This window comes from Plecotus auritus (assembly GCF_963455305.1).
Source record: "Plecotus auritus genome assembly, chromosome: 5".
NCBI classification, from domain to species: domain Eukaryota; kingdom Metazoa; phylum Chordata; class Mammalia; order Chiroptera; family Vespertilionidae; genus Plecotus; species Plecotus auritus.
The window spans coordinates 23,011,581-23,029,741 of record NC_137776.1 but is presented as its reverse complement, the minus strand read 5'-3'; the positions used below and the strand labels follow the sequence as shown (position 1 = coordinate 23,029,741).

Sequence of the window (18,161 nt, the reverse complement as noted above, 5' to 3'; positions counted from 1 at the left end):
ACAAGAGTCCCAAGGAAAATGATGTGGAACTTACCTCATCAGCACCATGTGCCTGAAGTTCCTTGTAGAATTTCAAAGAAATACTGACCATCACTTTTGTTTTGTCTCCATTAGGATTTGAAATATGATAGAGGACCCCATCAAAATCTGTAAGTAAAGTAAATAAGATTGCTTAACTTGGGAATGGGGAATAATATCTCAAAGTACCTATCTGTTGCAAGCGATAAGAAAGTCCCTCTTTTTAGAAGGCATATAAGTAAAATGACATTTATTTTAAATCCACGTGGGCAGTCAGCAGAAACACTGGGATAGAACTGTTAAGTACCCATTTCTTTGCTCTTTTCTAAAATTACAAAGCTATCCTTACCTTAATCACAGCTTGGTGTTGGAAAATTTTTTAATAAAACTTTTATTGTGACGTACTTCAAACATGTATAGAACAGTATAATGAATCTTTATTCCCATTATATGACTTCAACAATTATCAACACATGGCCTATATTGTTTTATTTAGACACCCCCCCCCCCCGCAATGGATTTGATTCTAACCCAAATCCCAGACATCACACCATAAATATTTTAGAATGTATTTCTAGAAAATAAATAGAAGAATTTTTAAAAAACCATAACCACAATACCACTATCATGCCTAAGATTTTTTTTTTAATATATTTTATTGATTTTTTACAGAGAGGAAGGAAGAGGGATAGAGAGTTAGAAACATCGATGAGAGAGAAACATCGATCAGCTGCCTCCTGCACACCCCCCACTGGGGACGTGTCCGCAACCAAGTTACGTGCCCTTGACCGGAATCGAACCCGGGACCCCCCAGTCCGCAGGCCGACGCTCTATCCACTGAGCCAAACCGGTTTCGGCAATCATGCCTAAGATTTTAAAACAATTTCTTAATATCAAATATCTAGTCAAATGTTCAAATGCTGTCTGTCTCAAAAAAGTTTTTAATACTGTTTTCTTATTTGAAGTCATATCCAAACAAGGCCCACACACTGCATTTGGTTATCGCTTAAGTTTCTTCTATCTATAGGCCTCCTTTCTCTTTGGCTTCTATCTTCCTGTAGTATACAGAGAACTTGCCCTACATAGTTCCTGAAACGAGGTGATGACTGCCATCTCTTTAGGGAGATCTAGCATTCCTAGCTAGGAGGGCATGGGGACCGTGTCTACCGCCAAAGTCATAGCACTTCAGACTTCAGCTTCCAAGATTATCTAGTCAAGTATCCTCATTTTACAGAGGGTGGCTGTATAACTCAAAGTTCACAGAGCAAGAAAGTAGTATTATCGCTTAATTCTTTGCAGGGAATAGAAACATAACATCTCTCTCTAACTTTTTGAATAGGTCTCTGCATTTTTGTGTTTCCCCACTACTCTAGTTCTAGGCAAACTGAGATGATGGCTATTTGAAGATAACATCTTAATATTGCAAAATTGTAAAACCTTATTTTGTACCACAAAATTAAACCCGAACTTCCAAGGTATCAGCAGGTAACTTTATATAGTTCATAAATTCATAAAATAATTATCTATAGCCTGGCTGGTGTGGCTTAGTGGTTGAGTGTCAACCTATGAACCAGGAGGTCACAGTTCGATTCCTGATCGGGGCACACACCTGGATTTCGGGCTTGATCCCCCATAGGGGGTATGCAGGAGGCAGCCGATGAATGATTTTCTCTCATCATTGATGTTACTATCTCTCTCTCTCCCTCCCTCTCTGAAATAAAAATATTTTAAAAAATCATCTATAATAAAGACCTCATACAGACTTGACAATTTAAGGGATGGTGCTCCAAATGTCAAGTCTTGTTTTAGGAACAAATGTGTTTTCTATTTTTTAATTGTGTCTTCTCTTTACAGAATTGAGATAAAGACACTTACCTGCAAATGTTACTTCTACTGCTTCTGGTTTGTTTCTGCAAAACAAAAGTTCTTTAGTTAAGGTAACTGTATTGCTGCTTGCCTTCAAGGGGACTTGCAAAGGCTCCTGAGCTTAATTTAAGATCAGACCACTCTGATGCAATCTTATGCTTACCGTTGATCTGAATACAAAATTCATTTTTTCATGCACCTAAACCTTTGGATTTACTTAAGGTGGAGGATAAAAAAAGGAAGCAGGACAGATGTAGCTTTTGTTTCCCAGCTAATGTGGAATCTCTGTTGTGATTGGTGCTCAGAGCTGTTGTAGTTCAGCTCTGAATTCCTTAAGATCCTGATATACATGTTTGTATTTATGAACCACAAGATGCCATCTTTTGGTCAATGCCTCCCCACAGGACAGTAGTGATGGAGGTAGTACATTCAGCAGGAAAACTGCTAAATAGAATATAGGATGCTTTTAATTTATTTAAAGTAAAAGGATGATTTCAGGCCATAAAGCAAAACAGAAAGTTCTATTCCATTTCAAAGCCAATATATAAGTCTTCCTACACATCTTTCCTTCTCCCTTTTTATCACCAAAGCACTCACCGCTCTCCTTCATGAAGCCACCTTTGACTGGTTCTACCCTAGTTTTGTTTTGTAATTGCAGTGCTATACTTCCATACAAAGTGTAGCACAAAACAACATTGTGAAACTGCTGAGAACAGTCAAGACACTTGTTTTCCAACTGTAGCTTTTCCACCAGGACCATATTTTCAGACAGATTATTATCTATACATCTGTATTTTCTGATCTACCCATCTATAAAATGGAAGAACAGAAGTGATCCCACCTACCTCACAGAACTGCTAACGATAAAACAAGAGAACAGACACGAAAGAACCTATCATGGAAGGCAGACAGCCTAATAAGCCTAATAGTTTCTGTGCGCTTCCCAGCTTAGCCTGGTTCATGGACTTCTATTTGATAAATGCTATTGAACTATTACCTAGAAAGCATGACATACATCCTAGCTATAAATAATAGTCAATTAACCCCCAGTGAAAAGCTACTTTACATGCTCTTCCCACTTCTCAAAGCCTGATGGTAGGAAACAAATGAAACTGTTTACCAGCTGGCTACCACTAACACTTTGTTTTATGGGCCAGTAGATAAGATAGACACATTTTCACATTTATTCTTGCCTAACTTGCTCAGGATTTCATGCTCCCTTACCTGTAAAAGGAACCAAGACTGAGTTGCCCTCCAGGGTTGCTGGGAAATAACGGAATATATAATGTGGTTTATGAATCGACTATTTAAAAGAGCTGCTGCTGAGGCTCAACAATGCCTTTCAAGAAAACTGGCTTCTATTGAGTATATGTAAGCTCTGTTGAAAAATCAAAGCCATCCATATAGGAAAAACATGTTGGAAAAACATGTTGGTATCTCTAAGAATGGAAGAATCAAGTGGGTTTATGAAAAAGCAATGAATTCAGAATATGATTAAAAGAATGAGATGAACATTTAAATTGCTTCTGCTCTTTCATTTGAAACTGAAGCCAAGAACCAAGGCAAGGAATGGCCAACAACCATTCCTTATCTCTAGAAAAGAAGAGCAAAGAAGAAAGAAGTGCATTTTAATTTGTGGTCCATTTGAATGAGATGTTAAGAGGCTGCACAAACAGGAGGAAGCACTGAAGCATATTTTCCTGGAGAAGGCAGGCTGTGCCAGAAAGGGGGGAGGGTTTATAAAAGTCGACATTGCATCATGTAGTAAGTAGGTGGTGGTGGTTTTCTTTTTTTTTTTAAACCTAAGCTTTAACTCAGCCAATGAAGGACTGAGTTCCTCATTCTCCCACTTCATTAACAGACTGAGAAGAATCAACTATAAATAAATCACCTAAGGGTTCCAAAGAAACATTGTGACTCTGAAATTTTACATTTCTCTAGTCTGTAGAGTTCCCTAGGAGAGATAAGTCGCTAAGATCTGTTCTATGTAGTTTCTGCCTGACTTGAGAATATTTGTCAAATCACTGCCATTAATATTTTAGTTTACTATTTATGGCTGCACAAAAGGTTGCAGAGGAGAGACAGGCTGCAGAGAGCACTAGGCCAAAGGAGTCTGCCAGAGAAGTCATCTGGGAGTTAGAGAGGTCCGAGAACTCTCCAACAAGGAGACTGTACTGAGTGTGAAATATCCCATAATTAAGATCTGTCTGAATTCCAAGACCAGGTGTTTGTTGTTTACTCCTGTGGCTTAAAAATATCATGGAGCCGAGGGGTGTAAGATCGGTCTGCATCTTGGTCCACTTAACCTTAATAGGCCAAATAGATAAACGGTTATTTTCGGTTCTACCATTTGCTAAAGTTTCATATAGTGAGGGTGAGTTTAATCACAGAAAAACCAAGTTCCTCAGGGCTGACGGTTCAATGCAAGTTCTATCACCTACTGGCTATGTAAGCACAGGCAATGTTACACCAATATCGCTGAGTCTCAGGTTCCTTTTCTAGAAAATGGAGATTAAAACACCCACCTCAAAGGCTGTTGTGAGGACTGAGATGATATGGCACAGCAAAGTTTTGTAATCAGTGTCTTATGACTAAGTTATAGCTATGCTGAGATAATGATCCTCACAGCCCTTAGGGCAGTCCAGTGGCAGGACCTTGAGGCTAGGCCATTTACCCAAATGTACCAATCTATTTGTGACATATCATAAATAAGGTCAGAAATCACCAGTGCTGGGTGCACAATGCTTAGAATATATGTCTACTGCCCATAACTCTCAAGAGCAGTTTCTACTGTAAATGGGAACTGCTGTCAAAGAGCACATTTGAAATCAAATGAAGCCATATTACAGGTATAGCAAAGTGCCTGGTTCACAGAAGATGACCAATAAACTAGTTTTTCTTCTAGGTGATGTCAGCGACCAGACTTTGAAGCCACAATTGGGAAATGTGTTGGAATTGCGGTAATTCCAAGAATCAGCAATGGATCAACAGTACAAGCCAGCTGAAGAAGTCCTCAGGGTTACTGACTGGACAGCACAAGACACTAAAACATAGTATATTCATTCAATTGGATTTCAAGAACTATCCTTAAAATTCTTTAGAAAAAAAAAAGTCTTCTATTGTTTTTCTAAGAAAACTTCTAAAATGTCACTAATCAGTCAATAAAAAAACAAAACAAAACACCCTGGCAACTGTATTATCCAATCCTCTTTTTTCATTAAGGATTTTGGAGTTTTTTACTCCCAAATATATCCAATTCCCTTTGGGCACTCAAGTCTCTCTTCTAGTTATCCCTTTCCATGAGTTGAATTAAAGGAATTATTCAATTCTGCTATCTTACTATAAAGGTTTTTAAACCATTCTCCTTTAAGCCCTCTATAAGGCTCCCATCATGTTTTTTGAGTAAAGCCTACAAAAATAGACATATTCGATAAGAGGTGGTCCTACTCTCTGCTAAAGCCATATCTCAAAATAAGGAGAAGAGGATCTAAAAGCCAATTTACACAATGTCAGAAAAGCAGTAAGCTCCTAAAGAAAGAACCATGCTAGCTGGCTTTATCTACTTCAAGAAAACACTTACCAAACTGACAATATGTATGTGAGGAAGACCAGTGGGGGTGGGGAAAGATGATTAAAAAGATAGACCCTGCCCTGAAGGAGTCATCAGTTGGGGGAGTGTAGCTCAGGGGCTTCATGCCCAAAGCAGTCCCAAGGAGGCCAGATGACAGGCAACAGTGTGTAACTATAATGACCTGTAAAAAGACCAACCAGATCTTTTTAGCAAATCAGCCACTACCTACAATGTCCTAATTCCAAGTCACTTCAAACCAGTTTATCTCTGAGCACATATGCAGTATAGCTGGGAATGAGAACAAGGTATCAGCAAGATTTAATTTATTCCTTTCTTTTTCAAATATCTCTTCCCACAGTCCTCACCCACACCAATTGGCAATGCTTGCTTACTGAGATTCACTCCCCCTCACAGAACCACACCACCCCACAATATGCACAGCTGTGGCAAGGAGCCAGAATGCACTTAAAATCAACAGCAATTTGCATTTGACAGCGTTTTCTCAATCTTGGACTCCAGACTCTAGCTAAGTTGACAGCCTAGCTTTTGAGGCTGAAAAAGTTCTTGGTGTGTACAGAGTAACAAGAGAATTTAATTAACTTGACAGATTACTTCTATTTCAATTGGGGGGTCTGGGTAAGAATTCCTAACTGAAAAGGCAACGCTGTTGACAAGACCTGCACATGAGGTTATTTGCAGTGGTGAGTATAGCTTTTTAATCAGTCACTTTCACTTAGTTTGTAGGCTATTGGGAAGACAACTTACCAATGATCATCATTTTGTGAGGATATATGAATCATTCCAATAAGCCATTCTCCCAGGAGTGTGGTAGGGAAAAATAAAAAGCAATTTGCTTGGAATGAATCTTAGGCTTTGTCGGAACTGCCTCCAAATTAACATGTTATCATGACCAAATGTATTCTTAAACAGTTTAGATGACAGGACTGCTTTAACCAATGAGTGACTACCAAAAGGAAATTTAGCCTTTTAGTAGGATGTCACAGGCGAGAAGACCCAATAGGATGATCTGAGGTACATCATTTAAAAAAAGACCAACCTCAAAAGGAAAGTTACTGCCAGTGTTCTGAATTATATGCCACAGAACTGTTTAAAGACTATCTCATGCTTACATTTTCAGTAGCTGGAAGAGTGCTTGCTGTCCGTTAGAATATTCTGCGAGAATGGAAATGTTACACATCTGTGCTGTTCAAATACCACAGCTTCTAGTCACATGGGCAAACTGAGCACTAGAACTGTGACTAGTGTGAGGAACTTAACTTTATTTCACTTTAATTCTTATTTAAACTTAACTAGCCACACACAGCTACTGGCTACCATATAGGATTATCACAGAGTTGGAAGATTCATTCTGGAGAGGGTTGATCTGAACTATAATCTCCCCAAGTGGTTTGCTCTGAGAAGAGTAAAGTAGGGTGGAGCTGACCTCTCCAGCAGGTTTCCACACAGGCAAAGCCTTTCAAAACTCCAGGGTTTCTCCTCCAAGCTACTCCTTTTCCTTCATTTATTTCTCTGATCTTCAACCCAACACATTTCACCCTTTAGCTGACTTTGCCAATGGGCTCTCTCAGAAAGGCCCCCTTTTTCTGTCCTGCTGGTGCTGAGCACTGGTAGGACCCCATACATGTTTATGATTTATCACACTAGTTAACCTTTGCTGGAAGTTCTACCCTAGGCATGTGCCCTTCATAAATACTTAACTACTTCACTGTTGCCTCACCTTACCTGTATGCCTGGAAATTCACACTAGGGTGTTACATGTGCAATCCCAGGAAAGTCCTACTTCCTAAACTGGATATCATGGTCTCTTTTCAAAGAGCTTTTCAGCAGAATGTTTTGAGCCCACTTATTTTAAAGTCACGTCTCTAAGGGAAGATGGGCCAGAATAAAAGCCAAACCTTGTTGTCCTGGCCCAACACTGCTACAACATATACTTTGTAAGAAATGCCCTAGAAGTTATAACTTATGCCTTCCAGACTTGAGTGACTACTTTAAGTCCTCTAAAATGGTTAGTTGGTCCTTTTAAGAGTAATTTTCTAAAAAGAATAGAGCTGAAGTTCTGAATAATGGGCTATATTTTGGAACCACAAGTTATTAGTACACAAATAGATATGAACAGACTCCCACAGTACAAGGCATGCTCCTACTTGAAAATGCACCACCTTATAACCACCTAGGTCTCATTTCTCTACTAGTCTGGACTTGAGAATGCACTTAGGATCAGCTGTGAAAATGCAGAAGTTAATTAACTTCCTCTTGTGTGCTACACTACCCTAAAAGTAGAGAGCAATCACCCAAAGTAAGTCTGAGCTGATTCGCTTCAACATTTAAAATGTAAAGGAACTGGTAAGTGGAGGCTTAAGACAAGAAGCAAGTTAGCCTAAAATATAAGTAATTGCAGCCCCCGGCAGGAAACAAAGCTGCTGTTCACTGTACACATTACTTCAAGGAAAGCTGTTCTTTGTTTTACAGATCAAAATCGGTGGCCTTATAAAAGATATAGGAGACATTGGTGGTGGTGGTGGGGGCAATGGGGATAAGGACAAATACGTAATACCTTAATCAATAAAGAAAAAAAATAAAGATACGTTAAAAAAAGATATAGGAGACACAATATAGGAGACACAGTGGGTTAGAAGTATCTTTCTTTTAACGCCTCCAAGCCACAGATTCCTATGACTACTTACAATTTCCCTTCCACCAATCCTCTCCCATCTATGGATCTCCAAGCACCAAGTTTCCAATTACTAGTTCCATGCTCATCAGAAACAGTTTGCACTTATTTCCTCAACTGTGCAAGTAAAATGTGAAGCCCATCCTCACAAATGGGGAAATGGGCAAAGGGACTAACCACAGGGCACCAAAAATTAGAAGCTAAAATCTCCTGCCTCATGTTTTAAAAGCAAAGCAGCTTTGTGGGAGGAGGTTGTCGTCTACTGATTCTTATGTTTGACGGAGCAGGCTGCCTTGGAAATTTGTCCTAAGCCCACGTTTAAAAAGGCCAATGGTAGAAAAGGTTATCTAAGACCTTTATACACTGGTCGCTTTCAAGTGTGTACCTGGGCCAGAATTACCACAGAAGAAATCACAGATCAGGGAGCTGGTATAAGAATGTAAAAGATAACCAGATAAAGCCTAATGGGTGGGGAAAAGAGAATGAGAACCTAAGAAGAGAGATAAGGAAAGGGTGCGGATGGGGAGACTATTAGCTTTGCTTGAGAAATATGTAACAGAATGGCCAGTGTCTCTCACAGTAGGGTTCTGGGAAGGGAAACTAGAGAGATGGCGTTTTTCTGGCAGCGAGACTGGAGACTGGGTCTGCTTTCAGTCTCCCCTCCTGCTCCTTTAGACGAGGAGCTGGGGTGGTGCGAGAAGGCTGAAAGACCTGGGCCTGAATCTCCTTCCCTCCTCCAGCTCTGGGAATTCCTGAAAACTCCTTCCAACCCAATCCGTATGGGCTGTCTTTGGTTCCTCCTAACAATGACGGGGAATACGGGGAGAAGAGGTCCCATGCTTGCTACAGAGGGCAGTGGCATCCTCCAATGAGAGTTCCGGCCCAGGCTGCCCTCACGTCCCACAGGTCTCCTGCCCTTTAGCACGCGCACTCCTGTCCACTCACTGCTTCCGCATCCTCCTCGGAGCCGCTCCCCACGCACCTCTGCCCCTCACCCCTCCGCACCCAATCGCCTCCCACGTCTACTCCGCCGGGGCAGTCCCCACACCCGGCCAGGTCCCCCATCTCTCTCCTCCACGTCTCGGGGGCTGAACGCTGGGATCAGCAGGGGTCAACTCTGCCTCCCCCGCCACCCTCCGTCCCCGTGCGCGCGCTCACCCGGCGGCCGCGTTCTCGAACTTGAGCGCGAGCGTCTCCTCGATGATGCGGTTGTTCACCTCCAGCAGGATCATGGCGGCGGCTGCCCCGGGCAGGGGAAGGAGAAACAAGGGCGGGTGAGGATGGGTAAGGGAAGGAAGGACAGAGGGAGCGGCCCTGCTGCCCCCTGAGGAGGGGTCTGGGTGGGGTAGGAGGTTAGGGATTAAGGGGAGAGGGATCGGGGTAAGGGAAGGGGAAGATGCACGCACTGACTGTGGAGACACCCACCCACCCACCGGACCGACCTGGCCCCAGATGCCTGAACTCGCCTGCCGAGCCGCCGCCGCCGCCGCTGCTGCCGCCTCACCCACAAGACCGGTCCCCGCCCAGCCCCCGGCTCTAGCCGGCCACTTCCGCTCTCACACCCACTTCCGCTCGCCGCCCGGACGCGCGGCCCCGCGGCGCCATTTCCGCTTCGACCCCTCGTGTGCGCGCGCGCGCGCAGGCGCGCGGGGGCGGGAGGCCGGAGGGCTGTGCTTGCGATGCCGCCTCCCCACCTCCAGTTTCCTACAGACCGGGTCTCGTCCCGCCCCTGTAGAGCTCCTAGCTCGCTGTGGTTCCAGCCCCTCCCTCCCGCTCGCTCGTTCCAGAGGTCCTGCTCCATCTTTCCGGTCTTGTCACTTCAGAAAACTCGCAAGTAGCTCGTCCTTGTCATCTACCAGCCGGCTTTGCTCTCAGCTTGTTTTTAGTCGATGTGTTCCTTCCTCATGCCACACGAATGATTGTCCAGTGGCACACATTTCTCCAACACTATTTTGTGGGCTCCTGCTCTGTGCTGGGGGTACAGTGGTGAATGAGAAGGCAAGGTCCTGCCCTAGTGGAGCTATAGTCTGGTAGAGCAAACAGACAATAAACTCAATTTTATAACTATAAATTGTTTAAAGGGCAACGAAGGAAAGGAATGCGAAGTCATGTAGGTGAAAAGGCACCTGGGATGGGCCTCCTTGGGTTCCTGTCATGCCTACAATTCTGAGCCTGGGGAGCTGCCTCCTGGTACTCCAACAGGTTATCTTTGCCTGTCCCTCGCCTTCCAGTACCACTGCCACACATGCTTTCTTACTCATCTATGCGCGGAATCTGAACTCATATTTGTGCTTCATCTGCACCTTCTGCCTGTGTGTCTCCTCCAGGGAGAATTTAACAAACCTAGTTATTTATTTTCTGCTAAGTGCTCTTGGGCAGAAGGGGGGATTAGGATCCAAAAAATGAACAATAACAACAAAAACAAAAAAACAACCCTAGCACCTGTCCTCAAGGCCCATAGAGCCCTTTAAAACAGATTTCCTTACTTACCAGCCATGGATAAACTTCACGACATTGTAGGTCCCCCTAAATTATGTGTTAACGTTTTGACATTAATGTTTTTAAATAACGCGTATTTAATTTCCAATATCTTTTTCCCCCAACTGGCCCTTCCCCGTATTATTTGATCCTTGTTTTATGGATAGGAATATCTTCTATCTTTCTGAGCATAGTATACATTTTATGGATAGGAATAGCTTCTCTTTGAGGACATTATAATATACTAGGGGCCCAGTGCACAGATTTGTGCACCTTGAAAGTTACTGTGGACTGTGAGGCTGTGGTGGGCCCAGGGGTGGGTCTCGGCCCATCCTCCACACCCCTGCCCGGCCCCTCCTGCCTTGGCACCCCGTCCCCTGTCTGCTGCAGCCCAGCGCCCCGCCGCTGCTCCCACATGCTGATGCTTGGGGCTGGAGCCTGCAGCAGGAGCAGAGAAAGGTGGAGAAGCCCTGAGGGACGATCGGGGACCAGCAGCCGCCCCTGGTACCCACTGATGGTGCTGAGCGATTGGGGCCGGCAGCGGGTGTGAGCACCCGCAGGACCATGGCATGTGGGAGCAAAGAATTTTCAGTAACCACCAGAGGCTCACCCCATGACAGCAACAGGCGCCTTGCCTTGGTCTGTCGCCCCCGCTCACCTATTCCACCATCCCGCCATGGCCGACACCTGCCATGTTCTGCGCATGCCCCCTGGTGGTCAATGCATGTCATAGCGACCGGTTGTTTGGTTGTTCCTCTGTTTGGTCTATTTGCATATTAACCTCTTATTATATAGGATATGTTTTTAGTTCTCCTTTCTGCTTTGATCTGTTTCCTTGGGTCTATCTTTATGCTACTTAATTTGTTTTGGTCTCTCTTTTATGTTACTAGCCATCCTCTAAAGACTGGCTACTTTAGCAATCTGTTCATATTTAAGGACAAGGAGGCTGTAAAACAGTTTGGTGGAGGCTGAGTGTTACGTAAAAGGGACTAGCAGCATTGGCTTCATTGGGAGCTTTTGGAAACGCAGAATCTCAGGCCCCATTATAAACTACAGCCTTTGGAATCTGCATTTTAACAAGATCACAATGCACATTACGTTGTGAGAAGCACTGAATTGATGGGCTTCACTATAAGATGCACCAATTATGTGCCAGATTTCATTGGGGGCCCACAAATATCAACATTGGGATATCTTTTCTCCAAAGGAGAATCATCCAGTTGTGTTTAGGGTTTAAAAGCTTGGCTGTGAGTATTCCCAGAGTGTATGAGAACAGGGATGTGGAGAGCAACTACAGCGTTTGGAAAGGTTCAAGCATGGGACTAATGAGAGGGCACAATCCTCTCGTGGCAAAGCCACGTGTAAGTCCCAGCACAATTATAGCCTAAGGCTATAGCTGTAAGCTTGACCATATGGTCCGAACCTGTGGTCCCACGTGGCTAAGTGATATAAACTGTGGGAGGTGCAGCAAGGAAACAAAGCTTGATCAGGTGCATGTAATTGAGTAGATTCGAAACTCAGGAGCATGTTGTAAACATCTTGACCACACCCTTACTTTGCCTCCTGGAATTTGGCTATAAAATAAAGACTTGGCTTGCAGGCTATGGCACTGTCTTTCCATCAGAGAGGGTAGCATCCCACCCAGCCCTAGCTTTCTTCTCTTGTCTGTCTTTTCTTAATCCTTCACCGCCCCCTCTCAGGCTGACCAAACCTGGCTGTGCTGGCGTGGCACATATGGTGCCCAATGTGAGGCTAAGTACAGGTTCACCCATGGCCGTGCTGGCTCGGCACACAGGGAAGAATGTTTTCAGTCTCAGCTGACTTCCACTTAATGCCATTATCAGCCCTGTGCCTACGCACTGCCTTCCACTGAGCTAGAGTCTATAGCAAATGGACCTCTGGTGGAGGAGATGAAGGAAGGTGTGTAAGTGGGATAGGCTGGGTAGGAAAAGGGATAGTTTACTTGACTGCTTGGGCACCTAGAACAGATTTTCAATCAGTTGTCTTCATCTTACTTTTGGCTTATTTAAACTAATGACAAATAGAACAAATAAATATCTTGGTACTCACTACCCAGCTTCTTTGAATCTTAACATTTTATAATTAAACTTGCTTCTGAGCTTTAAAAAAAAAGAAATACAGTTAAAACTTCCTGTAAACCCCATCCAAGTCCATTCTTTTCTCTCCTTTCTCCCCCAACTCAGCAAAGGTAACAATCTCCCTGCATTAGGTATTTATCCTTTACAAGCCTGTTTTTACACTTGTACTACATATGCATCAATCTATAAACAATGTATAGCATTTTTTCATGATTTTAAACTATTAATTGTATCATACTGTAATATTTTGAAAATTGTTTCTAGTCAACAATGTGTTTTTGAGATTTACCCATGTTGTTACCTGTAGCTTTTTTTTTTTAACCCTCACCCGAGGATATTTTTTCCATTGATTTTTAGAGAGAGTGGAAGGGAAGGAAGAGAGTGAAGGGGAGGGGGAGAGGGAGAGGGAGAGGGAGAGAGAGAGAGAAACATTGATGTGAGAGAGACACATCGATGGTTGCCTCCTGCATGTGCCCCAGGGCTGGGATCAAACCTGCAACTGAGGTATGTGCTCTTGACCAGGAATTGAACTCAAGACCCTTTGGTTCAGAGCCAATGCTCTAACCACTGAGAAAAACCGACCAGGGCTACATTTAACTGTGATGTAGCATTCCAATGTAAGATTGTCCATTATGATTTTCAAGGTATTAGTTCATTCTCTTGTTGGAGGAGATTAACATTCTTTACAGTATTTTTGCTACTATAAGCAATGCCGCTTTGAACTTTCTTATACATATTTTCTTTGTACCGGTGTGAAGTTTCTTTAGAGTATGGTCCTAGGAATGTAATTGTGGGCTACAGATATCTTCAACTTTGCTAGATGTTGCCAAATTGCTCTTCAAAGTAGTTGTACCAATTTATGCTACCATGAGCAATGTATGAAGGTTTTCATTGCTCCCTGCCCTTGCTAGCACTTGGTATTGTTAGCCTTTGAAAAGAATGGATATGAAAAATATATTGGATTGTTCTTTTTTTTTTTTTTTTTTTTTTTTTAGAGAAGTTTTTTGAGTTTATTTGAGCCAAACTGATGACATGTGCTGGGGAGCAAGATCTCAAATGTTCCCTGATTGTTCTTAAAATAAGAATTATCCCAGCAGATAGAGAGGAATGAATGAAGACTCGGGCCAGATAGCATGACATCTTGCAGAAAGTGAAAGATCCGTAAATTGTGGTGTGCAGCTGGAAGGGGGAAGTGCTGAGAGATGGATGGCTGGAGACTTAATAATGGCTAACATTTATTGGGGTTGAGGATTTATTCTGGGCTAGGTGGTACATTTAATAGCCTTACATGTACCATCTCACTGAATCCCTGTGACAACTCTTAGAAGAAGGTACTACTACTAGTTCATTTTGTAGATGAGGAAACTGACACTCTATTTAAAAATAATGAGAGCAGCTTCTTGATTAAACTTTCATTCTGCTGAACCCTGTTGACCAAAGCAGAAAAACTGTTCTAAAATAGCCAGAAATTTGCTGGTTTTAGTCTTAAAGATAGAGGCTGGAGGTCATCTTGGGGGTGGGAGGGGCTGTCTGGCTATCTTCCATTTAGTCCTCTGGATCAACTCTTCCCTCTTCTCCACCCCCACATCAACTGGGTGTCCTGGCACTTGGGCTTTGGTTGGCAATAGGAAGCCCCAGAAAGAGGAGGGAGTGAGTGAAGGAAGAAGTGAGGAGCGAGTGGGAGAGAGAGAGAGGAATCAGAGTATTAAATCCTCTTTTTCCTCTTCCTTGTGAGGTTGTTGCCTCAGGCTGACCAAATGTCACTGCTTCTCTCAAGGTGGCTACCTCAGCAAAGCTCTTTCCTTCATTCCAGGTCCTGATAACCATCCCCTCTCCTCAACCCTTAGGGCCTAGGTGTGGTATCAACTTAGCTGCATCCACATTTTTTTAACACACAACTTAACGATGGGGATATGTTCTGAGAAATGCATTGTTAGATGATTAAGTCATTTTGCAAACACCATAGAGCACACTTACACAAACCTAGATGGTATAGCCTGCTACACACCGAGGCTATATGGTGTAGCCCAGGGGTGGGCAAACTTTTTGACTCGAGGGCCACAATGGGTTCTTAAACTGGACCGGAGGGCCGGAACAAAAGCATGGATGGAGTGTTTGTGTGAACTAATATAAATTCAAAGTAAAGGAACAGAGGGGAGAGCAAGAGAACCGGATAGAACAGCCGGATCCGGCCCACGGGCTGTAGTTTGCCCAAGGCTGGTGTAGCCTATTGCTCCTAGCATGTTACTGTAAAACCCAATGTGAGCTTAACTCAAGCACAGGAGAAAATGATTTAATCAGGATACTTGGTAAGCATGAGATATATGGGGCCACTACTGGCATAACTATGCATACTGTTTTCTTTTTTAAAAAAATTAATATGTTTTTATTGATTTCAGAGAGGAAGGGAGAGGGAGAGAGAGCTAGAAACATCAATGATGAGAGAAAATCATTGATTGGCTACCTCTTGCATGCCACCCACTGGGGATCAAGCCCACAACCTGGGCATGTGTTCTGACTGGGAATCGAACCATGACCTCCTGGTTCATAGGTCAATGCTCAACCACTGAGCAACACTGGCCAGGCATTATTATTTTCTAATTGATTTTTGAAGAGAGAAAAATAGATAATGATATAGATAGATAGATAGAGAAACATCAGTGTGAGAGCAAAATATTGATTGGCCACCTCCTGCATGATCCCTACCAGGGATTGAGTCTGAAACCCGGGGATGTGCCCTGACCAGGAATCAAACCCGGGAATCAAACCTTTCAGTGCACAGGATGGTGCTCATCCAACTGAGCCACACTGGCCAGGGCTATCAGTAATTACTTTAAGTATAAATGGATTAAACTCACTTTATTAAAATAAAGAAATCTGCAGAATGAATTTAAAAAACGCATGATTCAACTATATGCTGCTTACAAGAATCTCACTTTAGATCCAAAGAGACAAATAAGTTGAAAGTGAAAGGGTGAAAAAAGATATTCCATGCAAATAGAGAGATGGGGTTGCTATACTATTATTAACAATGACAACAAAGATTTTAAATTAAAAGTTGTTATAAAAGACAAAAAGGACATTATCTACTGATTAAAGGGCCAATTTATCAAGAAGATGTAATAATTATAAACATAAATAACAGAGCCCCTATACTATATGGAGCAAATATTGATAGAATTGAAGGGATAAATAGACAATTCTATAATAACTAGAAGCCCGATGCACGAAGATTAGTGCTAGAATGGGCTTTCCTTTCCCTGGCTGCCGGCACAGCCTTTCCACTCCGGCCCAGCCCCTTTCTGCTCAGGCACTGGAGCCGCCTCTTTCCGCTCCGGCCCCGCCTTCCCACGCTGCCCAGAGGCCCTGAGAGATCAGGGGTGGGGCAGAACGCCTGCGTCCCACCCCCGTCACTCGACGTCTGTGTATGCAAATTAACTTCCATCTTTGTTGGGTTAATTTGCATATCACTCCTGATTGGCTGGTGGCGTAGCGGAGGTACGGTCAATTTACATTAACAACAACAACAAAAAAGATTTTGTTTGCCGACCACCATAGTATAGCAATTCATCTCTCTATTTGCATGGAATATCTTTTTTTTTTTTATAGCAACCCCATCTCTCTATTTGCATGGAATATCATTAGGTAAGATAGTTGGAGTTGTATTTTAATATCCCACTTTCAATAATGGATTAAACATCTAGACCAGTGGTCGGCAAACTCATTAGTCAACAGAGCCAAATATCAACAGTACAATGATTGAAATTTCTTTAGAGAGCCAAATTTTTTAAACTTAAACTTCTTCTAACGCCACTTCTTCAAAATAGACTCGCCCAGGCCGTGGTATTTTGTGGAAGAGCCACACTCAAGGGGCCAAAGAGCCGCATGTGGCTCGTGAGCCGCAGTTTGCTGACCACGGATCTAGACAGAAGATCAATGAGGAAAAAGAGGACTTGAAGAACACAATAGACCAATCAAACCTAACATACATATGTAGAATACCACTTCCAATAACAGCAGGATATACATTCTTCTCAAGGGTACATGGAACATTCTCCAGGATAGACCAAGTGTTCGGTCATAAAAAAATCTAAATAAATTTAAAAGATTGAAATCATAAAATATTTTCTTCAACACTTTTAAACAACCAATACATTAAAGAAGAAATCGCTAGATAAATTAGAAAGTACTTTGAGATGAATAAAAATGAAAATACAATATACCAAAACTTATGGGAAGCAATGAAAGCAGTGCTCAGAGGAAAATTTATATTTTCAAATGTCTGTATTAAAAAAGAAGATCACAAATCAACACCCTAACTACATAACTTAAGAAACTAGAAAAAGAAGAGCAAACTAAATCCAAAGCTGCCAAAAGGAAGGAAATGATAAAGGTTAGCGCATCCTAATATATAAAAACCCAGGGTCCATGACATCCCAAATGACTGAAGGCTCAACTGACTGCTGCCGCTGTGGGCGCCCCGACCCAGCACTGACTGCCTAGGGGGCTGTGGATCAGGCCCGAAGAGAGGCCTGGAGAGAGAAGCAGGGTCTGATCCATAGCCTCCGTGGCAGCTGTTGATCAGCACTTGCCTCATGCTTTCTCTCCAGGCCTAGCCAGTAGCTACGCCTCTCTGATCAGGCCTGTTGATAGGCCCGGAGATGCTGACTGGCATAGAAACCGACCAATCAGAACCAAATCTGGGTGAAGTGTGAGGAGCCAATGGTTGCCTAGGAGGTGGAGCTTTTGACGCTGAATGGCATAGAACCTGACCAATCAGAACCAAATCTGGGTGAACTGCGAAAGCAGAACCTAAGGTGGGGGCTAATGAGGGGTTTTAAGGTTAACAGCTGTTTGGTGTAAGATGTAAGAAAGTGGTTCAATTTCTTAATGACTGGTTTGGCAATATAGTGCATATGGCTGGCTATCAGTCCAGATATAGGGATTATGTATTTTTATCTGCCAAGAGCATCTCCTCCTGATGAAAAAGGCTCCCCCCCCCATTTAAGCAATCCTATTCTGTATAATCTATCTATACTAGGTACTAAAAGGGAAATATGCTAATTAGACTGGGTCGACTGGCCATCTTCCGGATGTCTGACTTTTTTCCGGACAAAGCCATGTGGTAGAGGACAAGGCAGAGGCTGTTAGGGGTGATCAGGCCAGCTGGGGAGGGCAGTTGGGGGCAAGATCAGGCTGGCAGGGGAGGGCAGTTGGGGGTGACATCAGGCTAGCAGGGGAGGGCCATTGGGGGCGAGATCAGGCTGGCAGAAGCAATTAGGGTCGATCAGGCCAGCAGGGGAGAGCAGTTGGGGGCAAGATCAGGCTGGCAGGGGAGGGCAGTTGGGGGGCGAGATCAGACCGGCAGGGGAGAGCAGTTGGGGGCGAGATCAGATCGGCAGGGGAGGGCAGTTAGGGGCGATCAGGCAAGTCAGTG

The 18,161-nt window shown here is 43.3% G+C and overlaps 1 protein-coding gene across 4 annotated transcripts in view; it reads right to left on the bottom strand.

Moving 5' to 3' along the window:
* ARPC2 (actin related protein 2/3 complex subunit 2) overlaps positions 1 to 9,769 on the bottom strand; it is a 29,536-nt gene extending 19,767 nt beyond the window's left edge. The window contains exons 1-4 of one of the 4 annotated variants that reach the window (XM_080669259.1): positions 9,590 to 9,769; positions 9,306 to 9,387; positions 1,894 to 1,928; positions 35 to 147 (exon numbers count right to left, since the gene is read on the bottom strand). In XM_080669259.1, the coding sequence (XP_080525385.1) occupies positions 35 to 147; positions 1,894 to 1,928; positions 9,306 to 9,379 (222 nt within the window). In that variant the 5' untranslated portion in view covers positions 9,380 to 9,387; positions 9,590 to 9,769. Of the gene's footprint in view, positions 1 to 34; positions 148 to 1,893; positions 1,929 to 9,305; positions 9,514 to 9,589 lie in introns of those variants that run through there. The other 3 variants (XM_080669260.1, XM_080669261.1, XM_080669262.1) reach the window with 3 other exon arrangements.
* Between the last annotated feature and the right edge of the window lie 8,392 nt (positions 9,770 to 18,161).